The following is a 23,512-nucleotide window of genomic DNA, read 5'->3' on the forward strand; positions in this document are numbered from 1 at the left end:
TCATCGAACTCGCTTGTGGTGACAGTTTTTTCCGTACCAGATGACACTGATATTGGCTTCTGAGTACTGAAGACAGATGAGGATGAAGTAAAAGCACCTTTTGAAGTATCACTTGAAAGCACTGTTGTTGTTTTGATGCTTGAGACTTCAGGGAAAACAGTAGTGCTGTCTCCAGAAAAATCTGCATCTATGGCACTCAGGAAGGATGTAGTTTCTGACTTCATTGTTGACGGACTGACAGAAGCAAACGACTCCATTACGGTAGGTTGACTGCTTTCACTTTCAACCTCACGATCTGCAACACTGGTAAGGGATGGTACTTTAGTCTCATCTGTATCAACATGTTGTGTTACTGCAAGTGATAGCAGTATTGATTCCACAGTGCTGGATAAAGATGGAGATGCGTCACTGAAAAAAGAGGTTGCATTCAATATATCTGTGGTGTCATCACTTGAAAGTTCTACATCCATTGGAGTTGTGTCCGAATAGGTCATTGTTTTATCAGTCAAAGGAGAAACAGAAGTCTTTTCTGTCTGATCTGAGAGAGCACTGGAGTAAACGTCAGCTGGAGTTGCTGTTGACTTCTCCGTGGTGAACTTTGAGGAAGCTGTGGGAAGTGCAGTGAGATTTCTGATCATTTCAGGCGTCTGATCTTCTGAGCCATCTTCTGTTGATGTCAAAAAAGAACTTTCCTCTGGTGTTAATGAATATTCATCGAACTCGCTTGTGGTGACAGTTTTTTCCGTACCAGATGACACTGATATTGGCTTCTGAGTACTGAAGACAGATGAGGATGAAGTAAAAGCACCTTTTGAAGTATCACTTGAAAGCACTGTTGTTGTTTTGATGCTTGAGACTTCAGGGAAAACAGTAGTGCTGTCTCCAGAAAAATCTGCATCTGTGGCACTCAGGAAGGATGTAGTTTCTGACTTCATTGTTGACGGACTGACAGAAGCAAACGACTCCATTACGGTAGGTTGACTGCTTTCACTTTCAACCTCACCATCTGCAACACTGGTAAGGGATGGTACTTTAGTCTCATCTGTATCAACATGTTGTGTTACTGCAAGTGATAGCGGTATTGATTCCACAGTGCTGGATAAAGATGGAGATGCGTCACTGAAAAAAGAGGTTGCATTCAATATATCTGTGGTGTCATCACTTGAAAGTTCTACATCCATTGGAGTTGTGTCCGAATAGGTCATTGTTTTATCAGTCAAAGGAGAAACAGAAGTCTTTTCTGTCTGATCTGAGAGAGCACTGGAGTAAACGTCAGCTGGAGTTGCTGTTGACTTCTCCGTGGTGAACTTTGAGGAAGCTGTGGGAAGTGCAGTGAGATTTCTGATCATTTCAGGTGTCTGATCTCCTGAGCCCTCTTCTGTTGATGTCAAAAAAGAACTTTCCTCTGGTGTTAATGAATATTCATCGAACTCGCTTGTGGTGACAGTTTTTTCCGTACCAGATGACACTGATATTGGCTTCTGAGTACTGAAGACAGATGAGGATGAAGTAAAAGCACCTTTTGAAGTATCACTTGAAAGCACTGTTGTTGTTTTGATGCTTGAGACTTCAGGGAAAACAGTAGTGCTGTCTCCAGAAAAATCTGCATCTGTGGCACTCAGGAAGGATGTAGTTTCTGACTTCATTGTTGACGGACTGACAGAAGCAAACGACTCCATTACGGTAGGTTGACTGCTTTCACTTTCAACCTCACGATCTGCAACACTGGTAAGGGATGGTACTTTAGTCTCATCTGTATCAACATGTTGTGTTACTGCAAGTGATAGCGGTATTGATTCCACAGTGCTGGATAAAGATGGAGATGCGTCACTGAAAAAAGAGGTTGCATTCAATATATCTGTGGTGTCATCACTTGAAAGTTCTACATCCATTGGAGTTGTGTCCGAATAGGTCATTGTTTTATCAGTCAAAGGAGAAACAGAAGTCTTTTCTGTCTGATCTGAGAGAGCACTGGAGTAAACGTCAGCTGGAGTTGCTGTTGACTTCTCCGTGGTGAACTTTGAGGAAGCTGTGGGAAGTGCAGTGAGATTTCTGATCATTTCAGGTGTCTGATCTTCTGAGCCATCTTCTGTTGATGTCAAAAAAGAACTTTCCTCTGGTGTTAATGAATATTCATCGAACTCGCTTGTGGTGACAGTTTTTTCCGTACCAGATGACACTGATATTGGCTTCTGAGTACTGAAGACAGATGAGGATGAAGTAAAAGCACCTTTTGAAGTATCACTTGAAAGCACTGTTGTTGTTTTGATGCTTGAGACTTCAGGGAAAACAGTAGTGCTGTCTCCAGAAAAATCTGCATCTGTGGCACTCAGGAAGGATGTAGTTTCTGACTTCATTGTTGACGGACTGACAGAAGCAAACGACTCCATTACGGTAGGTTGACTGCTTTCACTTTCAACCTCACCATCTGCAACACTGGTAAGGGATGGTACTTTAGTTTGTGCATCTGTACTTTCTTCAGAAGTGGTAAGACACACGGGACCTATTAAAGTAATACAACTAACAGGGTGCACTGATGAAGATTTCTTTCCAGTTGTATCCTCAGTTGAAGTTTTTTCTGTTGACTCACCAGCTGAAACAGACACATCTGTTTCAGCAGTTACTTCACTTTCCGTTTGGGCTTTAGCTTCTGTATGTGTAAAGGTTAAACTTGAAGATAATGCTAAGGTAGAGATATGTGGATGTGGGCTGGTTGTAAACATATTTACAGTTTGGACTACTGAACCCTCCTCCTGCGTTATAGATACCGCATCATTTCCAACTCTTTCTGTGGAGGAAGTTAAACGCATTGGGCTGACTCTAATCCCTCCCTGACTTGTGATTTTATCCTCCGGAGTTTCAGTCGGTGCTTCAGATTCTGAAGATTCAGTACCTCCTGCAGCTGGTGTGATCTCAGTCTTGACTATCTGCTTAAGAGAGGGTGCAATACTAAATACTGAAGAAGTTGTTGTGCTTAAGACAAATCCTTCTGTGGTCTGGATCTCTTTCCTCCCCTCTACATCTTGAGTGGGGCCTCTTGATGATGGCGCTATTTCCCTATCAGCGTCATCCGTGGAAGGACTATACACAGTCTCTAACACAGACTCTGTGCTGTCTTTAACAGCTGGAATGGCAGATGTGCTCTCTGTTTCCGCTATGATTTCATCGTTATCTTTGTCTGTGTAAAATCTGGTTGAAGAAGTAGTTGGAGATTCATCCTCAGTCTTCTGTCTCTGAGTCAGATTTGAGTCACTTTTCACATGGGCAGGAGTCCTTCCTGTCTCACGTGTCCCTTCTTGTACAGACATAGTGCTGAAAGCAGGGGTTTTCACATTAGCCTGTGATGTTTGGGTTTCTTTAACTGCTTTGGTTCTCTGTGGCTCAGTTGGTGTTACTGCAGGAAGAAGGTCAGTAGTATCTGTGGAAGCTGAGCCAGCCACAGTTATTTGTGCAGTTTCCAGTGGAATCTTGTCCTCCACTGTTGTGGCAATAACAGAGGTTAAGTCTTTGTGTTTTGAGCCTTTTGTGGTCAGATCATCCCCTAATTGAGCAGGCGTTGATTCAACTGTTGGCCTTCTATCAGGCTCAGGGACAACCATATATGGGGTTTCTGTAAAAGCCAGAGGTTCTGTAGGTTCCTGTATAGATTTAGTGAAGCTACCATCAGAGAAATCAGTCAAATTAGGATCAGATGCCATGGAAATGTCATTGCTAGTTCCGAGAGTTGTCACAATTGTCAAAATCTCTGTACCTTTGGCCTCTTTTTCTTCCACACTTTGAGGCTCCAGTGTGATCTCTTGTTTACCATTAATAAAGCTGATAGCTGGGGTGATGGTTATAGCAGCTTGTGTGAAACGTTCTGGGTCTCTGCTTTGTATGATTGGCTCACCAACAGCTACAGAGGGAGTGGGATGGTCCAACAGAACTGGTGTGGCAAGAGACTGAGCATTCTGTGACTCTGAAGCCTGGTTAGCTGTAAAGAAAATAAAGGAAAATTAGCACATGAATATTTAGTTTATGCATTAAAGAAAAAAATACCCAAGGAACAATGTTAACATATGAAAAGGCAGCTAAATTACACCATTCCTAACTTCCTATTTCTTTATTCAACATTGCAGTAATTCACATGCTAGCATCACAAAACTATCATGTATAGCACAGTGCTGTATAGTACATATGGTACAACTGTTAATCTGAATATGACTGTGTTGTGGAAGTGTTCAAATTATCATGTTCACTCCTTGTATATAACATAAAAGGAAATTCCCTGAAGTAATTCAGATCTTAGCTGTCTAAGTCTAACACAGAAGCAGCATTCTGTTTCCACTGCAGCAATGTTATCATCAGCCGCCTACACTATGTTGCCAAATGGGTTTATGTATTCCTATAAATAAACAAGATTTGTCTGGCTGGAAGTAGTCCACATAGTGTTTAAAAGGTAGTGGCTTTAGACTGCTGCAAAAAATATGTTCATCCAAAGCGCTTCACTTAGGAAACAGTGAACAAAAACCTGAACTTTACTGAAAATGGACCTGATAACTGAGGCACAGCATGGCCTGTCCTCTCTAGAAATCTTCTGTTTAGCCTCATTATGAGAGTGAACATTTCCACTTTTACTTTGCAAGCAAAGAAAGGAAAGGAAAAAGCCCCTTGATACTAAGCCATAGAATTATGAATTTAACAAAGATGATAACATATACAGTGCTGGCTGTAGAAAGAAAAGCTGTGATTAATCTTAAAATTAACAGTGTGGCTATGCTCCTTACCCGTGTTTGCATGATGTATAAGCAAGGAAGAAAAGACTATTCTCACACCAAAATGAGAAATCTGTTCATAAACAAATTGAATAACCTCTACCTCTTTCTCTCTCTCTATTTCTGCCACTTGTTCTCTCTCTCTCTCTCTCTCTCTCTCTCTCTCTCTCTCCCTCTCTCTCTCTCCCTCACACTCCTTTCCCACAAATGACGATTAACAAAAATTACTGGTTGCAACAATAACACCTGCAGTAGCTCAGCTTTGCAAAAAGACACCTGTTAGAAATCCAGGTAAAGCCTGGGAACTAGGCAATATTCCCACTTGTCTGACCCACACACCTTCACAAACTATCCTTCTCTCACACACAACAACACACACACAGTCCTTCTCTAGTCTTCATCACCTGCCAGCATTATGTAGCTGTCCAACTTTCAAAGAAGCACAAGTTCAGCTTGCATTCAAGATTAGTCACAAATACAAGTAAATACTTCAACAAACTGGACAAACTGGGATTTATCTAAAAACTCTCCTATTTTGTTCTAGTTCTACTCCCAACCAGTATTTAAAGATTTGGGTTGAGGGAAATTAGAGTTTAATGTGTAACAGCTGCTGGAATAATAACAATCACATTTTTTAGTTTAAAAGTTTTGAAGTTGTTTACATATTTGGGGAATAGACGTTTAAATAACTCATAATGGGCATGAATGTCATGATATTTGATTATCTTTTCTTTTTTTGTCTTTAACGACTTTTAAAAACAAGAATTGGGTGCATAAGTTTTAATTTAGTTTGGATTTTCTCTATTCCACACAGTATCAAAAGTGTACACACAGGTTCAAATATATACTCTCACTTAAATGGCTCTGGCCATTTAACTTGTCTTTAGCTGACTTCTCTTTAACTGACTAGGGCTGTTAGTTTATCTGCCAGCATAAAAAAGATTTTTGACGGGACTCACTGGATTGACCACTAATCAGAACAATGGGAAGGTTCAAGGAATTCATTTAAGTTCTAAGGAGGAGAACTGTAGATTAGCACAAGTTGGGAAGATCTCTTGGAGCTATTTCTAAACAACTGCAGATTTAAGGATCATCAGTTATTCGTATATGTCACCACTTTGCCAAGTCTGGAAGAAGAACCAAACTGTCGCCCTCAGATTAGAGGAAATTGGATGTTCAGGAACAACCTAGGAACCACAGAAGCTTAATCCTGCCATGAATCTGCTGGAAGAGCAGTGTCACTGTCCACAGTGAAGTAAGTTTTACATCACCATGGACTGAGATGGTGCCGACCAAGAAAGAAGCTTATGCTTCTAAATTGACATCCTTAACCTCAACAGAAATTTACATGAACAAGCTTTTCCAGAGAAAGGTTTTATGGTCAGACAAGACAAAGACTAACAGCAATTACCAGAGTTATGTTTGGAGGAGTAAAGGTGGGGCTTTAGCACAGAACACTGTACCAGCTGTTAAGTATGGTTATTGTTAGAGCAGGGCGATATGACCAAAAATATTTATCACGATATACATTTGAAAATTTGTGATAACGATATAACTGACGATATAATTGACACTAGACAAAATACTTTACAACTCTTCAACTTTATTAGTGCAAACAAACAAAAACAAAACATCAATGTATTTTCACTTAAACAAGCAGCTGTGCATTAAAGTTATATAAAAAATTAACAGTGCAAATGCAAATTCCTTGCTGACAGTTTAACCAAAAGGCATTTCCAGTGGAAATTGTCCGACATATCCTCAGCATAACCATGTATAATATCCACAAAACTTCAAAAGAGGTTATACGCACAAAATACGGTAATATTATGTTGAAGCACAGTACGTATCACTCCGCGAGGCTCCTGCCTACGATAGCCGTAATGTATGGGTTCAAAATGTGGTCATAAATATTTTGTACTTGTAAATCAGTTTTGTATGTGTAAAAAGAATTTGTGCGTGTCTAAAAAAGATTTGTATGTGTAAAAAAGATTTGTGCGTGTGTAAAAAAGATTTGTATGTGTAAAAAAGATTTGTGCGTGTGTAAAAAAGATTTGTATGTGTAAAAAAGATTTGTGTGTGTGTAAAAAAGATTTGTATGTGTAAAAAAGATTTGTGCGTGTGTAAAAAAGATTTGTATGTGTAAAAAAGATTTGTGTGTATGTAAAAAAGATTTGTATGTGTAAAAAGAATTTGTGCGTGCGTAAAAAAGATTTGTATGTGTAAAAAGAATTGGTGCGTGCGTAAAAAAGATTTGTATGTGTAAAAAAGATTTGTGTGTGGACTTAGCCAAAAAACCCCCTGCAAGTTACAAGTACGAATTTTGACCCTATTTTTCTTCCTGTCATCTGATTGGTCAATGTCATGTCAATCACAAATGTAACAATCCAATCAGAGAACAGATGGGTTTGGCTGTCGGAGGGGCACTTTTTTGAACTGCAGGTCCTTGAAGGGTAATACAGTTTGAAGCTGGAGGATCTCTATATAAATATCCGATAGCAGCTAGGTCCCCTTACTTTCAGCAGCTGTTGAAAGGATAAAGTTGTGGTATGTCAGTGGTTAGAAATACCATTATTACTTTAGGATTAGTTTAACACAAAGTCAGGGCTGACCCGGGACCATTGCTATGAGTCACAGTGCGCAGCATAAAGGTCCTTTCACATCGGACGCAGGATGTGCTGCTAATGCTAACTGCTAACTAAAAGCAAAGGATCCAGAATTTGTTGCGCTGGCTGCTGAGCTCTGTGGGTTTTTGCAGCAGCTCTACCTGTACTAGATGCACCTGCTCCTTGTCGTTTCTATCTCTGACTTTATGTCCTCTACAACAGTTTCTGGTTTTTTTGCTAGTTCTTCAAATGTTCAATAAAAACATGTATGCTAATTCATAACGAAGAAAGCTTTGTAATGAAGACTGTCATTTCCAAAACACTGCCCCCCCCCCGCGGTCCGCAGCGCTGTTGAAAAGGCTGTGGAAGTCCCTGTATAAAGCACGTAGACCTGTGACACAAAAATCACCAAACTCGGACGACCACAGACTGTTTTCCTTCGTGGTGATGAAGGAAAACGCTGGGTTGGCATATAAAAGGGCATTTATTCCCTTCAAGGACCTGCAGTTCAAAAAAGTGCCCCTCCGACAGCCAAACCCATCTGTTCTCTGATTGGATTGTTACATTTGTGATTGACATGACATTGACCAATCAGATGACAGGAAGAAAAATAGGGTCAAAATTCGTACTTGTAACTTGCAGGGGGGTTTTTGGCTAAGTCCACACACAAATCTTTTTTACACATACAAATCTTTTTTACGCACGCACAAATTCTTTTTACACATACAAATCTTTTTTACACACGCACAAATTCTTTTTACACATACAAAACTGATTTACAAGTACAAAATATTTATGACCACATTTTGAGCCCATAGTAATGCTCCGACAATCCATCAAGCGGTGCGGCTTCGTAGTTTAGCAAAGTCGTACTGAAACATTTGACAGATTTTCGAGCGCCGTCTACTACATAAAATCGTTTCGAGGTCAGTAAACACAACCAGAATTCATACATAAGGCACACGGGATTATAAGGGGCACTGTCGATTTTCAGAAAAATCAAAGGATTGATTTTAAGTGTGCCGTATTTTCCAGAAAACACGGTAATAACAACAGCCCGCTAGCATGCGCTACCAAAAATAGTGCTTTGTTGTGTATCTGACGGAAAAAGCTAAACCAGTTCCACACCACTGAAGTTGCAGCATTTTTACAAACCAATTCTGGTTCATCCCTTTCATTCAACAATCCACATTCGCTCTTCGCATTCTGCGTCGGTGCCATGTGCGTATGTAAACAAAGGCACTGCACATGCGCATTTTACCCATATTCTATCGCGATATTTCATTTTCTTACCCTTGCTCAACATTACACCGGTATTACCATGAACGGTATGATATAGCCCAGCCCTAGTTATCGTGGTAGCATCATGCTCTGGAACTGTTTTGCTTCCAGTGGTACTGGTAGATTGCACAAAGTTGATGAAATTATCAAGGAGGTCTACCTCCAAATTTTTCTATTTTATCTCAAATCAACAGCTAAACAGTTGAAACTTGGACATAATTGGGTTTTTCAAGAGGACAATCCCAAACACACATCAAAACTGGTTTTGGAATGTATAAAGCAAGCTAACATTAAGCTTCTGGAATGGCCTTCCAGAAGCGCAAACCTCAACCCTATTGAAAATCTGCAGATGACACTTAAAAGCCACTTAAAGGCCATTTAAACCAACCAATTTAAATTAACTCTACCAGTGCTGCCAAGAGGACAGTTCAAACATCAAGCCAGAATTATGCCAAAATACCAAAAGTGTCTAGTCAAGGTGCAACTTTCTAGGGGGCTTTAAACCAAACACTAGTGGGGAAGTATGTATAGGTTTGAAACTGTATGCATTAGAAAAATCTAAAGTAAATTCAAATTCATTGATCCATGATTGTATGCTGTGCAATCATTCAACCCTAACAAAAGAACAGGTCAAAGAAATCATTAAAAGCCCCCAACTTCAGTGCAATCCATATCCATGAATAACTTATGTAAACTTCTGACCACAACTAGGTCCAGATGAGACGCAGGACAAAAGCTTACAGCAGAAAATACTGCATGGAAACTTGGTGGACAGGTAGAGCATGAGCAAGTGTAGGACTGGTATTAATGGAGATTACGCTCCTTGTCTGCTTCTAGCTTTTTACATGCATGATAAGGGAGTGCTGTCAATAAAGCTAGCAGCAATGTTAAAACACCACAACTCATACCCAGCCCTTATTAATTTTTTTCAAATCAGTCTTAGAATTTTGTAAGGTTACCTGGTGGAAGTGGATAGGCAAGTCATATTAGCTGTTAGCACTAGCTAACAAATGCTAACAACTAACATGTGAGCTCAGTGGTGCAACTAACAATATGACAGGGATTTCCACGTGAATTTAATTACCAGAATTTAACAATGACCATACAATGCCAGGTCTCCATAGCACTATATCTATATCAAAGTGAAGTGTAGATAACTTAACCTGCACCACCTTGTGGTACTGAGGCATATTCACATTCATAGACTCTAGGTATTAAAGTTTCCACAATTTTCTGATTGTCTCTTAGTGTTTTAATTTTGATAGCTCTCAACCAATGGGGATGTTGTCAAACCTAAGTATTTCTGTGCACACAGTTACACAGGAGTGTAATTCTAACAAGGTAAAATGGGTGAGGGTTGTTAGGGTTTACTGCATAAATGTATGTGAGAGGGTTAAAAGGTCAAACCTTGCACAAAATAGCATTAATAAGTATCATTAAAGTGCAATCCTCTTATCAAGCACTTTACAAAAATGCAATTAAGCCCACTTCTAAAAATGTTAAGTACTCTTATAAAGATTTGTTTAGCAAGCTTTCGTGGACTGAATGTTAAATAGATGTTTAATTACTGTAAGAATGTACTGTTGGTGGTTTTATGACATCTGTGGTTGCCACGCCTCAGAGTACCAATATTTCAACAAGTCATAATATGTCATATAAACACTAAGCACTAAACAATGAATTTAATTGTCAGCAATTAATCAGAAACACATGTGCACAGTTCACAATAACTCTGACAGATTTTGAGGCGCACTAAACAACAATTCATTGATATTATTGTGCACTTTGTTACCATGCATCCAGACGGCACACTCTTCCCAGTGCCACAATATTTTCCGAAAGCCTTTCCCACACAAACTGGGAGGGCAGAAAAAAGAGTGTCTCAGCTGAGCTACATCACATGATGTAGCAGTAAAAGTAGCTATAATCACCCACTTTGGTCAGGCAGCCTGCAGCTGTCCTGACAGAGAGGGGAGACTGTGAGTTAGAAATTACATCATCTTTTGAGGTGGTGTCCAGTCTGCACTGAAGAAAGGCATCTGTGCTTACTCAGGTAGACTGCCAACACACCTCTGCTATTGCCAGGCTGGCTGTCAGCAAGCTGGTACGTGCACACACGAGGAGAGAAATACTGCAGCTGCATAGTTATTTGCAGTACAAATACAGAAGTACAGATAGAGTTTGTATGTCTTTCACATAGAGGGCTCTCTTACACAAGCAATGTCATGTGCATTCTTGGCATCTAAACCAACAACACTGGATATACACAGTGCTTATGGCCACATTAGCACTTTAATTGTGTATAATTTGGAAAGCAGATCATTGCTCTCTCAGGTAGGCTTAGAACCTACCACAAAGTTATTCTCAGTTTCTGCAAAATGACCAGTTCATTCACTTGTATGCTTTCCAATTTAGCAGATCCCTACCCTTCAACACAAACTGCTCTCCAGGGACAAGAAATGAGTCACCATAACAATATTTGAAGCTCAGATGCAAAATTCATGGAGTAAAAAACAATGCAGCTGCTGTTTGCATGTGAGACCATCCACTGTTGACCCAATGAAGCCAGTATAGAGGAACACAGAAGTGCCACTGATGATTGCTTAATGAGTTCCCTGGCTGTAACTGATTCATACAACCAAATCAACAACTAAGCTCACAGCTCCTTACTATCATTCAGTCTGACTTTTGGAGCTTTATTAAAATAACAGACCATCATTTATCTTTAGAAATTTAGTTCTCTTGTGCTCGTGGTTGGGAAGTTATGCAAACAAGACCACCACTGAAAGCAACATTTAGTAATTTTCGCATTTTACTATGAAAAACATATTTAACTTATTCCAACAATTAAAAAAAAACATGTAGCTTACATAGTTTCAGTCTCAATCATTTGAATTATGCACAAAACCAGGTTATTTTATCTCACGATTAAATATAAACAGCTATAACAATAGAATTTACTGTTTTGGGAAATAATCCCATCAAAAACTGCAGTGAATCATTTATGATCAGCTTGTCCAAAGGCTTGGGCTTTAACTCACAGATGACGCTGGTCACACTCTCTAAATGTCTCTTTTTGCATCATATTATTATTATCTTTCTCTTCCTGTGTTTTCGTCTATGTCAAAATCATCATGAGAACATCTGGTTCCCTCAGGCAAAGCATGTCTTTCAGCAGCAGTCACTGATAACACATAAACATGTGGTAGGGGGATCCCTCTTACTAAATAACTGAAGACTTACAACCAGTAATTTGAAACACCACAGAACCATGAATACTCGCTCACTGTAACTGCTTATGTTTGAGTCTATGCACAGACCGTAATTAAATATTAGCAAAATTCAGAGATCAAGTTCATTGAACCATAACTTAACCACTACTGTTAACTACCTTCATGGCTCATACAAATAAGGACAGTAGATTTTAAGCCACCCATTCACTTGATGTAAACAAAATGCTGAAGAAGAAACCCTTACAGTTGGCTTTGCTATATTCACATATCCGTTTCTCCATAATTCTCTCCATAATTTTGTCTTTAAAGGCAGAAAGAGGAACAACCAATTTGCAGCTACTCTACAACAGCAACATTACAATAAATGGGCCTAAAACACAGCATGTGAACAAAGTGCAAAACTATACTTGTAACATCAGCCTTTCTTTTCATTTGTCACTCCTTTAATCTCACAACAAAACGGAGAAAAAAACTGCACTGACCAGAAAAATTTCACAAGAAAGCTTAAATATTAAGGTATTGTTGGTGCGTCTTACCTGATGCATTCTGAATCTGCGTAGTGGTGGTCTGGTTATCTGTGACCACTGCAGCTGGATGGGCTGTTGTACTGGCCACCGTTGAAGTCGTTGGAGCAGATATAAAGAACTCTGTACCAAACTCTGCTGCTGTTTTGTCCTCCATCACGGTGCCACCAATGCGCTCCGTCACCTGAGTGGAAGACTCATCAAAGACATGGACAGCTGCTGAAGATTTCACTTCCTCAGTTAACATTTCACTGTCGATCAGGATGATTGTGCCTGGTGAAACTTCAGGTGTTGGTGGTGTCTCAACATCCTGTGCTTTAGGCGGAGTTTGTGTTGCACTGCTGGCAGTATTTGGTGTCAGTGTGGTGGTTACCTTCACCTCACTGACATGATGGGTGTTATTTAAAGGTGGAATGGCTGTGATTGTATCATCAATTCTATTGGTGTCTGAAGGGCTGGATGAGCCATCTGGTTGGGATGGCCTAGTAGGTGGCTGACCCTCTAAACCTAAATGAGTATCGATGTCATCATAGTTCAAAATATAGTCTATTGCTATATCACTGATTGAAGGTGATGGTGTTAATTGTGAGGAGCTAAGCATTTCCTCATGGCTAACTTCAGATGATTTGGTTGGAGTGTCAGTGAGATCAGAGATCGATGTGATGTTCCTAGGATCTATGACAGTTTCCTCTGTCTCCCCTTCAGCAAACATGAGCTCGTTGCGGAGAGAAGCATCTGGTATAGGGACGTCAGGCTGAATCGTGCTGACCTGAATTACTGATTGATCATCTGACTCATCAGCAGACACTGTGGCATCAGTGCTTTCCACCGTGATCTTAGTTTCTGTGGCTGTGCCACCATGGGCAGCAGCAGTTTCCACAAAGGTTACATTTTGATCATCAGTGTGAGAATCTGGCGCAGCTGTTACATCATCGTCGTCCTCATGGTCGTCTTTGATAGTGGGTGCAACTGTTGTGATTAACTCTTCTTCATGGCCTGCTGGGGTGGGGCGAGGTGGAGCCATGCTGGTTGAGAACATAGATGGAGGATCTGGAGAAGAATCTGGAGAAACGTCTGCCTCTGATGTTTTTTCAGATGTTGGGGTTGTCAGAATGGTGCTACTCTCCAGTAAAGGGATGGAGGTACTGGGACTGATGGCGTTGGTGGTCATTTCTACCACAGATACATCCACAAAGGAAGTATGGCTGAATACCAATCTTCTTCCTATACAACATACATAAGCACATGATCACAAAGTCAGAATGAATTTAAGTATCAAACAGAGCTTTTGGTTGGCTAAAGTGACATTTCTATCACATTACTGATCTAGATAGCCAAGATTCATTGTTTCATTGTCAGCATTTCACAAATACCATATTGATGTACATTAAGAAGCCAAGATTACAAACAGTGATGTGATTCAGCAGGTCCATTTATGTCACCCTTAATAAGTTTGCGAGATAAGTCTCATAAGTGCGTTGCAGTCAATTAGCGATAGCAGCAAAAATAAGTGGCCACCAAATATTTAAATACCAAGATATAGTTTCCTAGAAACTTCCCTGTCAAAGGCTTCCTCTCTTATATCTAGCTTTAGCAGTTATTCATTAAACTTCTTCAAATAAACTTTTGCAACCACAGTAACAAAGCAAAGTTTTACTGTGTATTATAGGGGATGGAAAATAATCTAAGTTATCTTAATCAGTGGGGCTACCTCTATTTTATATGAACAGCCAAGTGCACTTTGTTTCTCTGAGCGTGCTCTGTGGGAAAGGGCAACCATGTGTTTAACAGATGAATTAAACACCATATAAATCATAAGTAATCTATTGTTGCGGTTTGGTCAAGAGCTACCCTGGCTTTTTTATTCTTGTATTCAACCCACCCGATCATCTGAGGAGCAGCCCTTGACTTGATCACTTGATTACAGTGATGGTGTTTAAAGTTCACTATTACAATTATTAAGGCGTTCTTTTAACACTGGTTCTCCCCTGTCTTCCCAAGATCACTGTCGTCAAATGTTATCTCATTTACTCATAAACACCAGTGAAACCGTTTTAGAAAGCTTTCCTCTGGGGCACAGCTGTAAAGGCAGCTGTTGACCATTACGTAGCAGACCCCTTTCCTCGTGAAACTATCTCTGATGTAAGGTGTGACATATGTTTTTCCCTTACAGGAAAAACTGTGCTTGCTCTCAGAGGGAGTGCATTATGTCACCACTGAGTTTGAGCTGTTCCCGTTATTCAGACCTTTGTTTTCTTTAGGCCACTCCAAAAATCAATCAGAGACTAATTTTCCAATTTTCCCACCACACTACCTCTTCTCTCTTTGTCTTTTTGTCTAATCTAAGTGGAGTAGATTTACACAATATTGCTTTTATTAAGATATCATCAGGCGTGGGAATTCAGCAAATGATGGAGTGAATCCTGCCAAATGAGAGTACTTGAAAATCACTTACGCTGGGAGTGTAAATACAACGCGAGTGAGAGGGCTGACATGAAATACACAGAGCAGGAGCTAAAGGTGGCCCATTTACGTGCCCTCTGAACTCTGTAGGGACTTATCACCACGAGAGTTAGCATGGCCCAGGGGCAGTAAATGGCCAGGCAGTGGGCGGCTTATCTGTCCAACTTCTCATTTGTAAAGATGGAAAGGCCAGGTCAGAGGTCAGCAAGGATGACTGAATTTAGAAGTCCAGCAGTAGCTTTGTCCATTATCCAAACGTCTGCTCTGATAAGTATGAGTGAGAATGACAGACAGCAAACTGACAGCGGAAATGAGAGGTGAAAGATAGAAAGGTGGTAGATAGCGAGGCTAAAAAGGCTGACAGACGTGGCATTAGTCGCTTTTGCTGTTTCTCTAAATGGCAACTATCACCTGTCATTTTCTGTTGTTTTAGGAAAACCGATTAGTTAAGAACGCTCACATTTTAAGGGATTAAGTCTAATTCTGCCTACTTCCAGTCAACCATGAAACGTCACTATTTATAAAGATCTACAGCTATAATTCCTTTCCCTCTCATGGTCAGTAATTATCACACTGTGCAACAAGAGTTTGCGAAAATAAAAAATTTAAAAAAAATCCTCATGATCTTTAGTGTTTATGTTGATTCTTTGTTATAATGTTGAGTGCAATTAATTTGACTTTATATATTACCAAGATTGATATCTTTAAATATTCAAAATTGCACTCAAATGCATTAACTTGTTTTAGTTTGATTCACAATAACACTGAGGTTGTACGAGGGTAAAGCTTAAGAAACCTTGATTAGCCCAGCTGGAAGCAATAAAGAGTCAAACAGATATAAACTGTTCTCATTCTCTTAAGCAAACTTTTGGTCATTATTCCTCAATCAAGAAAAAAAAAAGGTCAGTCTTTTGCTTTCAAAGAAAACAGAGTTTACCAGTATGAATTCACTTTTCTCTTGGCTTGCTTTTTTGCCTCAGAAATGGGCGGGAGACAAACTTTGAGACAGTGAGGTCAACGGGATGCTGCAGTCTGGCACATGACATGCAGTGCTCAGAAGAAAATCCTCCCTTAGCGTTGCTCATGTTGCCACTGTTACTGAAACTATGCAATCGCAATCGCGTGAAACAGATGCAAACTGAGAGGGAGGAAAGAGAGGCTTTCAGACACGTTAAAAAGGTCGGTCTGGTTCAGATGTGGTAAAGTGTAATGTGGTGCAAAGACACAGAAAATCAAAGGGTGGAGAAGCAGGAGTGAATGTAGGAGATGAGATCATAGCTCCTTACAGTCAAGCCTGGTTTTGTTAGGGAGTGGTCTGTGTCTTTGCTCACTGTCTGTCTCTTCTAACATATACGTCACATATATAGGTAACACTTTGTTCCATGACAAACTCCAAATGCAATAAAGAGTAACAACAGGAATCTTGGAGTGAGCTTTTACCTTTAAAGCAGTAAGCCCCAAACTTTCTAGTTGGTTCTGGGAAGCCAGTTTGATTTCTGTAGCGATACATGGTCCTCACGCCGAGTCGGCCTCCGCCACACTTAGTTCTGGGGACTGCGACAGGATGCCGTACACTGCCATCGGAGAGCCAGCCGTAGTCACATCTGTCCAGCCCCTGTCGCCAAGCAGCATGCAGCTGTCCGGGACTTGCCAGGACAGCTTTCCTCTTTTTACACTCTTCACTGGCTTCTTCAAAAGTCATCTTATGGGTCACGGGAGCATAAAAGACTTCACCTGATGCAAAAATAATGAGAAACAGTGGCAAATGTAGATGCACATAGGTGAAATAGCAACAAATCATCTGTTGAGGGTTTATTACCTAGCAGATCAAAAGTAATTTCTCCTTTAATATTTATTTAGTATTTTTAGATTGAAAAACATACCGAAATAGCCTATCATTTAGAGCAGTCTCAAAAAATACAGATTTTTAGTCCATTCTGACCTTTCAGAAAAGACCAACACAGCTGACATCAGTCACAGCTGTGCAGGGCAGAGACCCAATACGTCTCCCACCAATCATATTTAGGACAACAGTAGTTCTTTCATTATATTATTCCGAGGTGGGATAGCAATGCTGAAAATGTCCCTGGCCCGTCCATAAATATGTTTGTATTGCAGGACATTAGGTTTCCCCAAAGTGGGGAGAGCAAACACCTGCTGTTTCCTTCCTTCATGTTCATGTCAGAATCTCTGCAGAATGACCAGCGTGAAAGTTTGTCTATGCTCACAGGATAAATGAAAAGGGTACTAAAAGCCAAGATCTTAACTAAAACCAAACAACGATGGCTGACTGACTGTATGTTTTCAGTTAGTTTTGGGCGTAACATTTCAAATATCCCTTGACGGTTTCATCCCATTGATTTACAAGGGCATTGAGATTAGGAGATGCCGTTCACACAGGAATGTTTTCCCTTTTAAAAACAGATAACAGACGTTATATCCTCAAAAAAACCTACTTGATTTCAGTATTTTACACAGTGGTTTTACTGGACCCTTCCTGCTCTTTAGATATCATATTGATGACTGCTATAAGCATAAATGGAGTTCACATTTTGTTTATCTATATTATAGGACCCCTGGAATTACATAACTATAGAAAAAAAGCAGTCAGTGTCTTGCAGCTCACTCATTAATTTTCATGGTTAATTTATGGCCAAGTTATTACACTTGACAACCTCAAAACACATCAAACCACATCCGCCAAGCATGTCTGTTCCTAGATCATAAATGGTCAGAAAACTGAGACAATATTACAATATAATGGAAATGAATATTCAGGTTGTTGTGGGGTGCCACAATTTTCCTTGTTCAGTTCTAGAGGAAGACCGCTGTAACATGTCAGTCATCTCTATCGATTTCGTCCTTTCATTTCTCGTCCATCTCTATTCTCTAATGCACACAATAATGATGAGGGGTGTGTATATGCACATATGTACATGTCCTCAGCGGATGGGTTCATGCTTATGACTTGAAGACTGTGACAAATATATTTGAACATATATTGTGTTGACTAAGATGACTGCGCAGTACAAATCCTAAGGTAGATGATAAACCACTTTAGTAAATAACAGGAATAACAGGATGGACAGAGAAAAAAGAAACTGTTGGCTGACAAACTAAGACTTCCCATAAACCGGGCCAAAGACCTTTAATAACCCCATTATCACATTTTTGTTGGTGTCTCATTCAAAAACCACTGTAGAAAATATTTTTCAAGTCACACTTATAAGGAAACTGGAAAAAGGTCACCCATATTCACCAGCTTTTATATTTAAACAAGAACAAAAGTGTGTTTCCATACTGTAAAAATTTAATGTACTTCAACACGGATGATGATTTAAAGGGTTCTTAAGTTCAGACTAAACATGGGTTAGTGCTACTGAAGGACAATCCACTACTTACCATCCAGTTTGCCTACATAACAGTACACATCGTAGGTCTCTGTAGGTTTTCTGGTTCCATACGACCTGACACCAGGTTTATTGGGAAGGTTGCCATGACAGCCCTCTCTTGGCTTTGTAATTGGGTATCTGTATAAAAAGAGAGAAAGAAAGAGCCATTTTAAAGTCTTTGTCTTTCACATCACTCCAGAATTCAGTCGGACATATACAGCAAACGTGATTAAACAGCAGTGTTGTTGTCTCTGGGACAGGCAACTGAAATGCAGCTAACCTCACTGTCTGGTCAGCAATCCAACCGGCATCGCATTGATCAAAGCCGTCCTCATAGGCTGCTTTCAGTTGCTCATAGGTAGCAATGTTTGCTCCAACGTTTTCACAAGTTTGTACAGCTTTCTGGTAGTCCAAAGTGTACCTGCTGATGCTTGATCGGTAGTGAAAGACAACACCTAGCGACAAGCAGTGAAAAATGAAAATGAAAATTAAAAACTCAGTCGTAGAGTGATCTGGAAGTCATTAGTTTAACTTCAGCGCTGTAAATTATGGCAAGCGTCTTATAAAGCACCCTCTATGTGTGATATAACTAGGTCACTCAGCTTCATTGGAAAGAAGGATCTTTGCAATAAATGAAGGAGCGACGCGAAATGCAGCTCACCACAAACAAACGAGAGAACTCCATATGATGCCATGGCCCTGAAATCCCCATATTTGTGGACAGTAAATAGACGCAAAAGATATGATTGATAGTCATAATTAACATTGCAGAGAGTTGGAAAAGAGGTTATGCAGATTGTAAACCAGTGAAAACCAAAACTATCTGAGTGTCCCCCCCACCCATGTTTTCTACATGAGTTATATCTCCCAGCGTACTTCTCAAATGAGAGCATGTAGAATGCACATGACACTAGGTAAGGATTGATGACCCCACCCCCCACCCCACCACATCCCCTACCAGCATAAGGACGCTATCATTTTTAGGATGCTGAAGAATACTGCCTCCCACAGACATACTAACGCTTCCTGTGTGCACGTACAAAGAAAAGAAAATCCATACTGACACGGTGGCACCCAAGATTACAGCAATGCACTGTGTCCAAAGCGTCATCCACAGTTTTGGCTTGAATGGATAATCACTGGAACTAAGGCACTGCTGTGTCTGATATGGAAAATTAAGTTCCTGCAGCATCCCACCTCTACAATTTTAAAGTTTTTGTCTAATTCCACCATAATGAAGGAAGGATACTGGGAATCTCTTACCGCTGACATCGAGGTTAACAGTATCCTGGGTGTCTTCAATCCCGAACATGACCTCGCAACGATAAGTGCCAGCATCACTGGCACGCAGCTTCACAATTGTGAGCGAGGCATCGCCGACAACTTCAGGGTGGCTGGGTACTGACACACGGTTCCTGTAGCTTGAGCCTATCTTGATGATCCCATTTTGTGCCACCAGCACCGTGGACTCTGTTCGTCCCTGTATTTTGCTCCATTTGATCCGCAAGTAATCCTTGTTGTAAACGACTGTTCCACTGGGACTGATGACTGGTGCTGAGGTTGGGATTGTGGAAAAGTAGCAGGGAAGATTTACCTTCCCTGAGAGGGACCCTATGACTGGTTGGATGACTGATAATGCATTTGAGGCTGAAAGGCAAAAAGCCAGAGTTAGATGGAGCGCAAGTTCATTTAATGTTTCTATTTTAATGGCAACCTTCTTTATTATGTTTCATTTTATTCAAAATGCACATATCTCCTCTTCAATTTTCACTCTTATCCTAACAGATTGAACCAGACAGTATGAAATGTACAAGTCATTTGCACTGATAGGGTGTGACCACTGCACCAAGCCTAAAAAAAAGCATTCATTATGACTTGACTCTTGGAAAGTTAAACCTCAACTTTAAAATGATGGGTGTGGGAACATATTTAACACAAGGGCAGTGTATGTGCAGCATGTTTGTATTAAGTTATAGATAGTCAGGGAAAGAGGGAAAGTCATCATGGTTGTATTATTTCATGAAAGTTTGCTGCTTAGCTCTGTGCATGTTCCTGTTCCATGCAAATTGCAATAAGATGATTACAGTTATTTTGGATGGGGTAGAAAAGCATTCACATGGAATAATGGGAGGAATGCTCTGTGCAGACAGTCCAAGAGGTGTGAGTCTGTGTGTGCTTCAACAGAGGGTCTTATTAGGATGTGGGATGAAACCAGCTGTTCAGCTTCCAGACTGGAAGCAGAGTCTAATTGAAAGGTGTCCACCCCATACCCAAAGACAGAGACAAAGCTATGGGGACAAGTAGTATGCAGGTCCTAGATTGTAACCCTCAATTCCTCTTGACCTACCTCTAAGTAGAGTCTTGCAGGTTTCACACAGCAAAGACTGGAAGAAACTTATCAAACATGCTAAACAGTTGCTGTGGAGCTTTAAGGAGAGCAGAGGAATACAAAGATAAAAAAAAAGGCAGAGGCAGGGAGAAGAATGGAGGGAGGGAAGTGGGTGGGGAGTGACTAAAAAAAAGGAAAAAGAGAGAAAATCCAAAACTTGGGCATGGAGAGAGGGAGAGGGAGAAAGAGGAGTGACTAAAAAACAAGGGAGGAGAACTAACCCATTCAAAGCTTACCTGTTGCAGCTGCAGCTTCACAGAGGCAATATAACCACAGGACATGCTTTATATTCAGTATCATCTGTTGGGGGAAAAAAGGAAAGGGAGTGCAGCTTAGGAAGCAAGAAATTCAAAGTCTAAATGTTAATTGCATCCACACTTGGCTTAAGGAGAAATGCAACTACTACAGTAGGTTATAACAGACAAGTCTGTTTAAGCACTTTTCTAACATTGTGGGTCTGGAGAAACAAATACTCCCCATTTATTAAGCATGTGTATTCGCAAAATATCCACATGAAAAAATGGATGTTCCAACGCACTAAAGTATGATTTTAATATGTTGTGTTTTTAATATCTAACATTACCAAGCATGATCTTTTTATTCGTCTCTAAGTAAGATGTTGAGCTTTGTATGTCTCGGGGGTTCAGATGTTAGACTCCCTGTGGGGTCGGAGTTTGTGGAGACAGAAGGACAGGAGCACCGAGCCCCTCACCCTCATTTGCACCCCGCTGTATAAACACATGCGGTGGGTCGCAGTGCTAACTGAAAACTAGTATTGTTTGTTTTCAAAGGGAGACAATCTCGCACTAATGGCAACTGGCAGGTTCAAAAGATCATCCTCTAAAATACTGCAGTCTGCGCCTTTGACTTAACACGAACACTCCCACGAGCTCCATGCCGATTCAATTGAACCATTCTAACGGAAAATAAATGAGACTTTGCGCGGAAAAATAATTTAATACCATATATCCATGGAGGATATACTGTTCTTAGATTAACGTGAAATAATTTAGTCATATTTATACAAATACATGCATGACCTGATGTAATTGCTGAAGTTTTTTTTAACCCTCTCTCTAAGAAAGCTGAAAAACAAACACAGATCAATACTGAAGCATCACAGGGGAAACTTATTGGTTGCAGGCTTTTGCAGTTTCTTCGAGCGCAGTTCAGGGATGTCCCTTGCTATGAAGCACAATCGTCTGCTTTAAGTACAGTTATTGATTCAAAACCCCACTTTTGGCTATAGGAACACTTTATGCGACGGTTCTTCTTCTCAGAAACACCTGTTGCTTCTGGACACTCCACAGAAGTTATGACATGGGTGGCATGGTCAGTCCAATTTCTAACAACTGACTGCGGAGTAATCTCCAGTCTGCAGACCCTTTTTTTCTAAATTGGTTTGTCTTATTCGTCAAGAAACATCTGCACATCGGTGCAGGTTATCTCAGGACAACATCGTGGCGCGTGTGTTTGTCTTAAACGACTTGTGTCCTTAAAAGTTGCATTCATTTGATTTAATATTTGTTTAATATTAGCAAAATACACATTGAAAAAGCAACAAACCAACAATAGGAAATCTGTTATTTTGCAAAGAATAGTCTCAATTCTTCCGTAATTCAAAGATAACTATCCAAACAGAAGTAAACTTACCTTTAAATGATTTTTATTCCATAAAATGTACAAAAATCGATTTACGTCCTTATATAGTATTAGTCCCGGTCCGCAACATGCGTGCGTAAAAAAGTGCCTAAGCAGGTCTGCTCCACATTGGAAGCAGCACTTATCTTCCCGGCGTGCCTCTCAGTTCCCCTTGATGTTCTGCAGTTGTAGTGTCCTACTCTGGAATGATGTGCACACAGCGACTGAGACCGTGAAGTGCTGGCATGAACTGCTTCCATTTTACCTAAATCACGCGGTTATTTCGTCAAGAGGTGGGGCCCATAAAAAAAAAAAGTGAATGAAACACTGAGTGGAGGAGGGAAAAAAAACCTAATTTGCCCATGTGCCTTAGAGCAGCGGTCCCCAACCCCCGGGCCTCGGACCGGTACCGGTCCGTGAGTCGTTTGGTACCGGGCCGCGAGAGTTGAGGCTCAGGTGTGAAATGTATGGTTTTCAGGGTTTTTATCGGTTTTCAGCGTTATTTTGTTATCGTTTTTATCGTTAACTCGGTTTTCCTGGGTCTTTTCACGTGTGTTATGAATAAATCTTCTTTTTTTCGGTACCGGCACTAGTTTTATTTTGTTGTATTTATCCGCGACACCTTATTGCCGGTCCGTGAAAATATTGTCGGGCATAAACCGGTCCGTGGCGCAAAAAAGGTTGGGGACCGCTGCCTTAGAGGTGTACCCTGCAGACAAGGATGGTTGAATTTGAGTCACAGAACATACTTCAGTCTACACTGTGAGGGAGTTTTCCCATTCATCCCGCTGAACCGCTTTGTACATTTCAGACAGTCTCATCCGTCGTGCGAGCATTTGGTGTGCTAGTATGAATGCAGTTTTTGATGTGCTGAGAAGAAAGTTCAAGTGTTCATTAAGAGAAACTGATGAGGTTGATAAAAACGTGTCATTTCTGATCACTGTGCAAAACCGCCTAACTAAGAGAGAAACAATAGTGGTTTACTGAAGGCTTTGGACTCGCTTTCTTACATAAAGAGAGGGGGCTAGATTATTTTTATAAAGTTGCCTGATGATCACCATTATTGGCTACTGCAAAGCAGGCAGGGGGGCAACAGTGTCAATGTGTAACAGCTGTTAAAATGAACATGGACTGCTCTGTGATAACATGAATGCTGTTTTAACATGCTAATTATCACTTTATTTATTGAGAATTTGAATATAAGCATCCTCTTACACCCAGAGATCACA

General features: G+C 40.4%; 1 protein-coding gene across 1 annotated transcript; it reads right to left on the bottom strand.

The window, feature by feature from the left end:
• LOC109204414 (versican core protein-like) lies at positions 1-22,512 on the bottom strand. The gene is made up of 9 exons (XM_025897101.1): positions 22,296-22,512; positions 20,879-20,942; positions 19,517-19,900; positions 18,534-18,708; positions 18,264-18,391; positions 16,302-16,595; positions 12,411-13,622; positions 240-3,973; positions 1-66 (listed from the first exon to the last, which is right to left on the bottom strand). Exons 2-9 carry the CDS (start codon positions 20,940-20,942, stop codon positions 1-3), a joined length of 6,057 nt encoding a protein of 2,018 aa, XP_025752886.1. The 5' UTR covers positions 22,296-22,512.
• Positions 22,513-23,512: the final 1,000 nt, after the last annotated feature.

The sequence above is a fragment of the Oreochromis niloticus genome, linkage group LG12, assembly GCF_001858045.2.
Source record: "Oreochromis niloticus isolate F11D_XX linkage group LG12, O_niloticus_UMD_NMBU, whole genome shotgun sequence".
Lineage (NCBI taxonomy): Eukaryota > Metazoa > Chordata > Actinopteri > Cichliformes > Cichlidae > Oreochromis > Oreochromis niloticus.

Bases quoted from the DNA above. Each gene is read 5' to 3' on its own strand.
- LOC109204414 (XM_025897101.1), bottom strand. From the start codon at position 20,942: ATGATACTGAATATAAAGCATGTCCTGTGGTTATATTGCCTCTGTGAA. The intron at 18,709-19,516 runs GTAAGAGATTCC...GCTTGTCGCTAG, and splicing joins TGTTAACCTCGATGTCAGCG to GTGTTGTCTTTCACTACCGA. The intron at 18,392-18,533 runs GTTAGCTGCATT...CTTTTTATACAG, and splicing joins ATTGCTGACCAGACAGTGAG to ATACCCAATTACAAAGCCAA.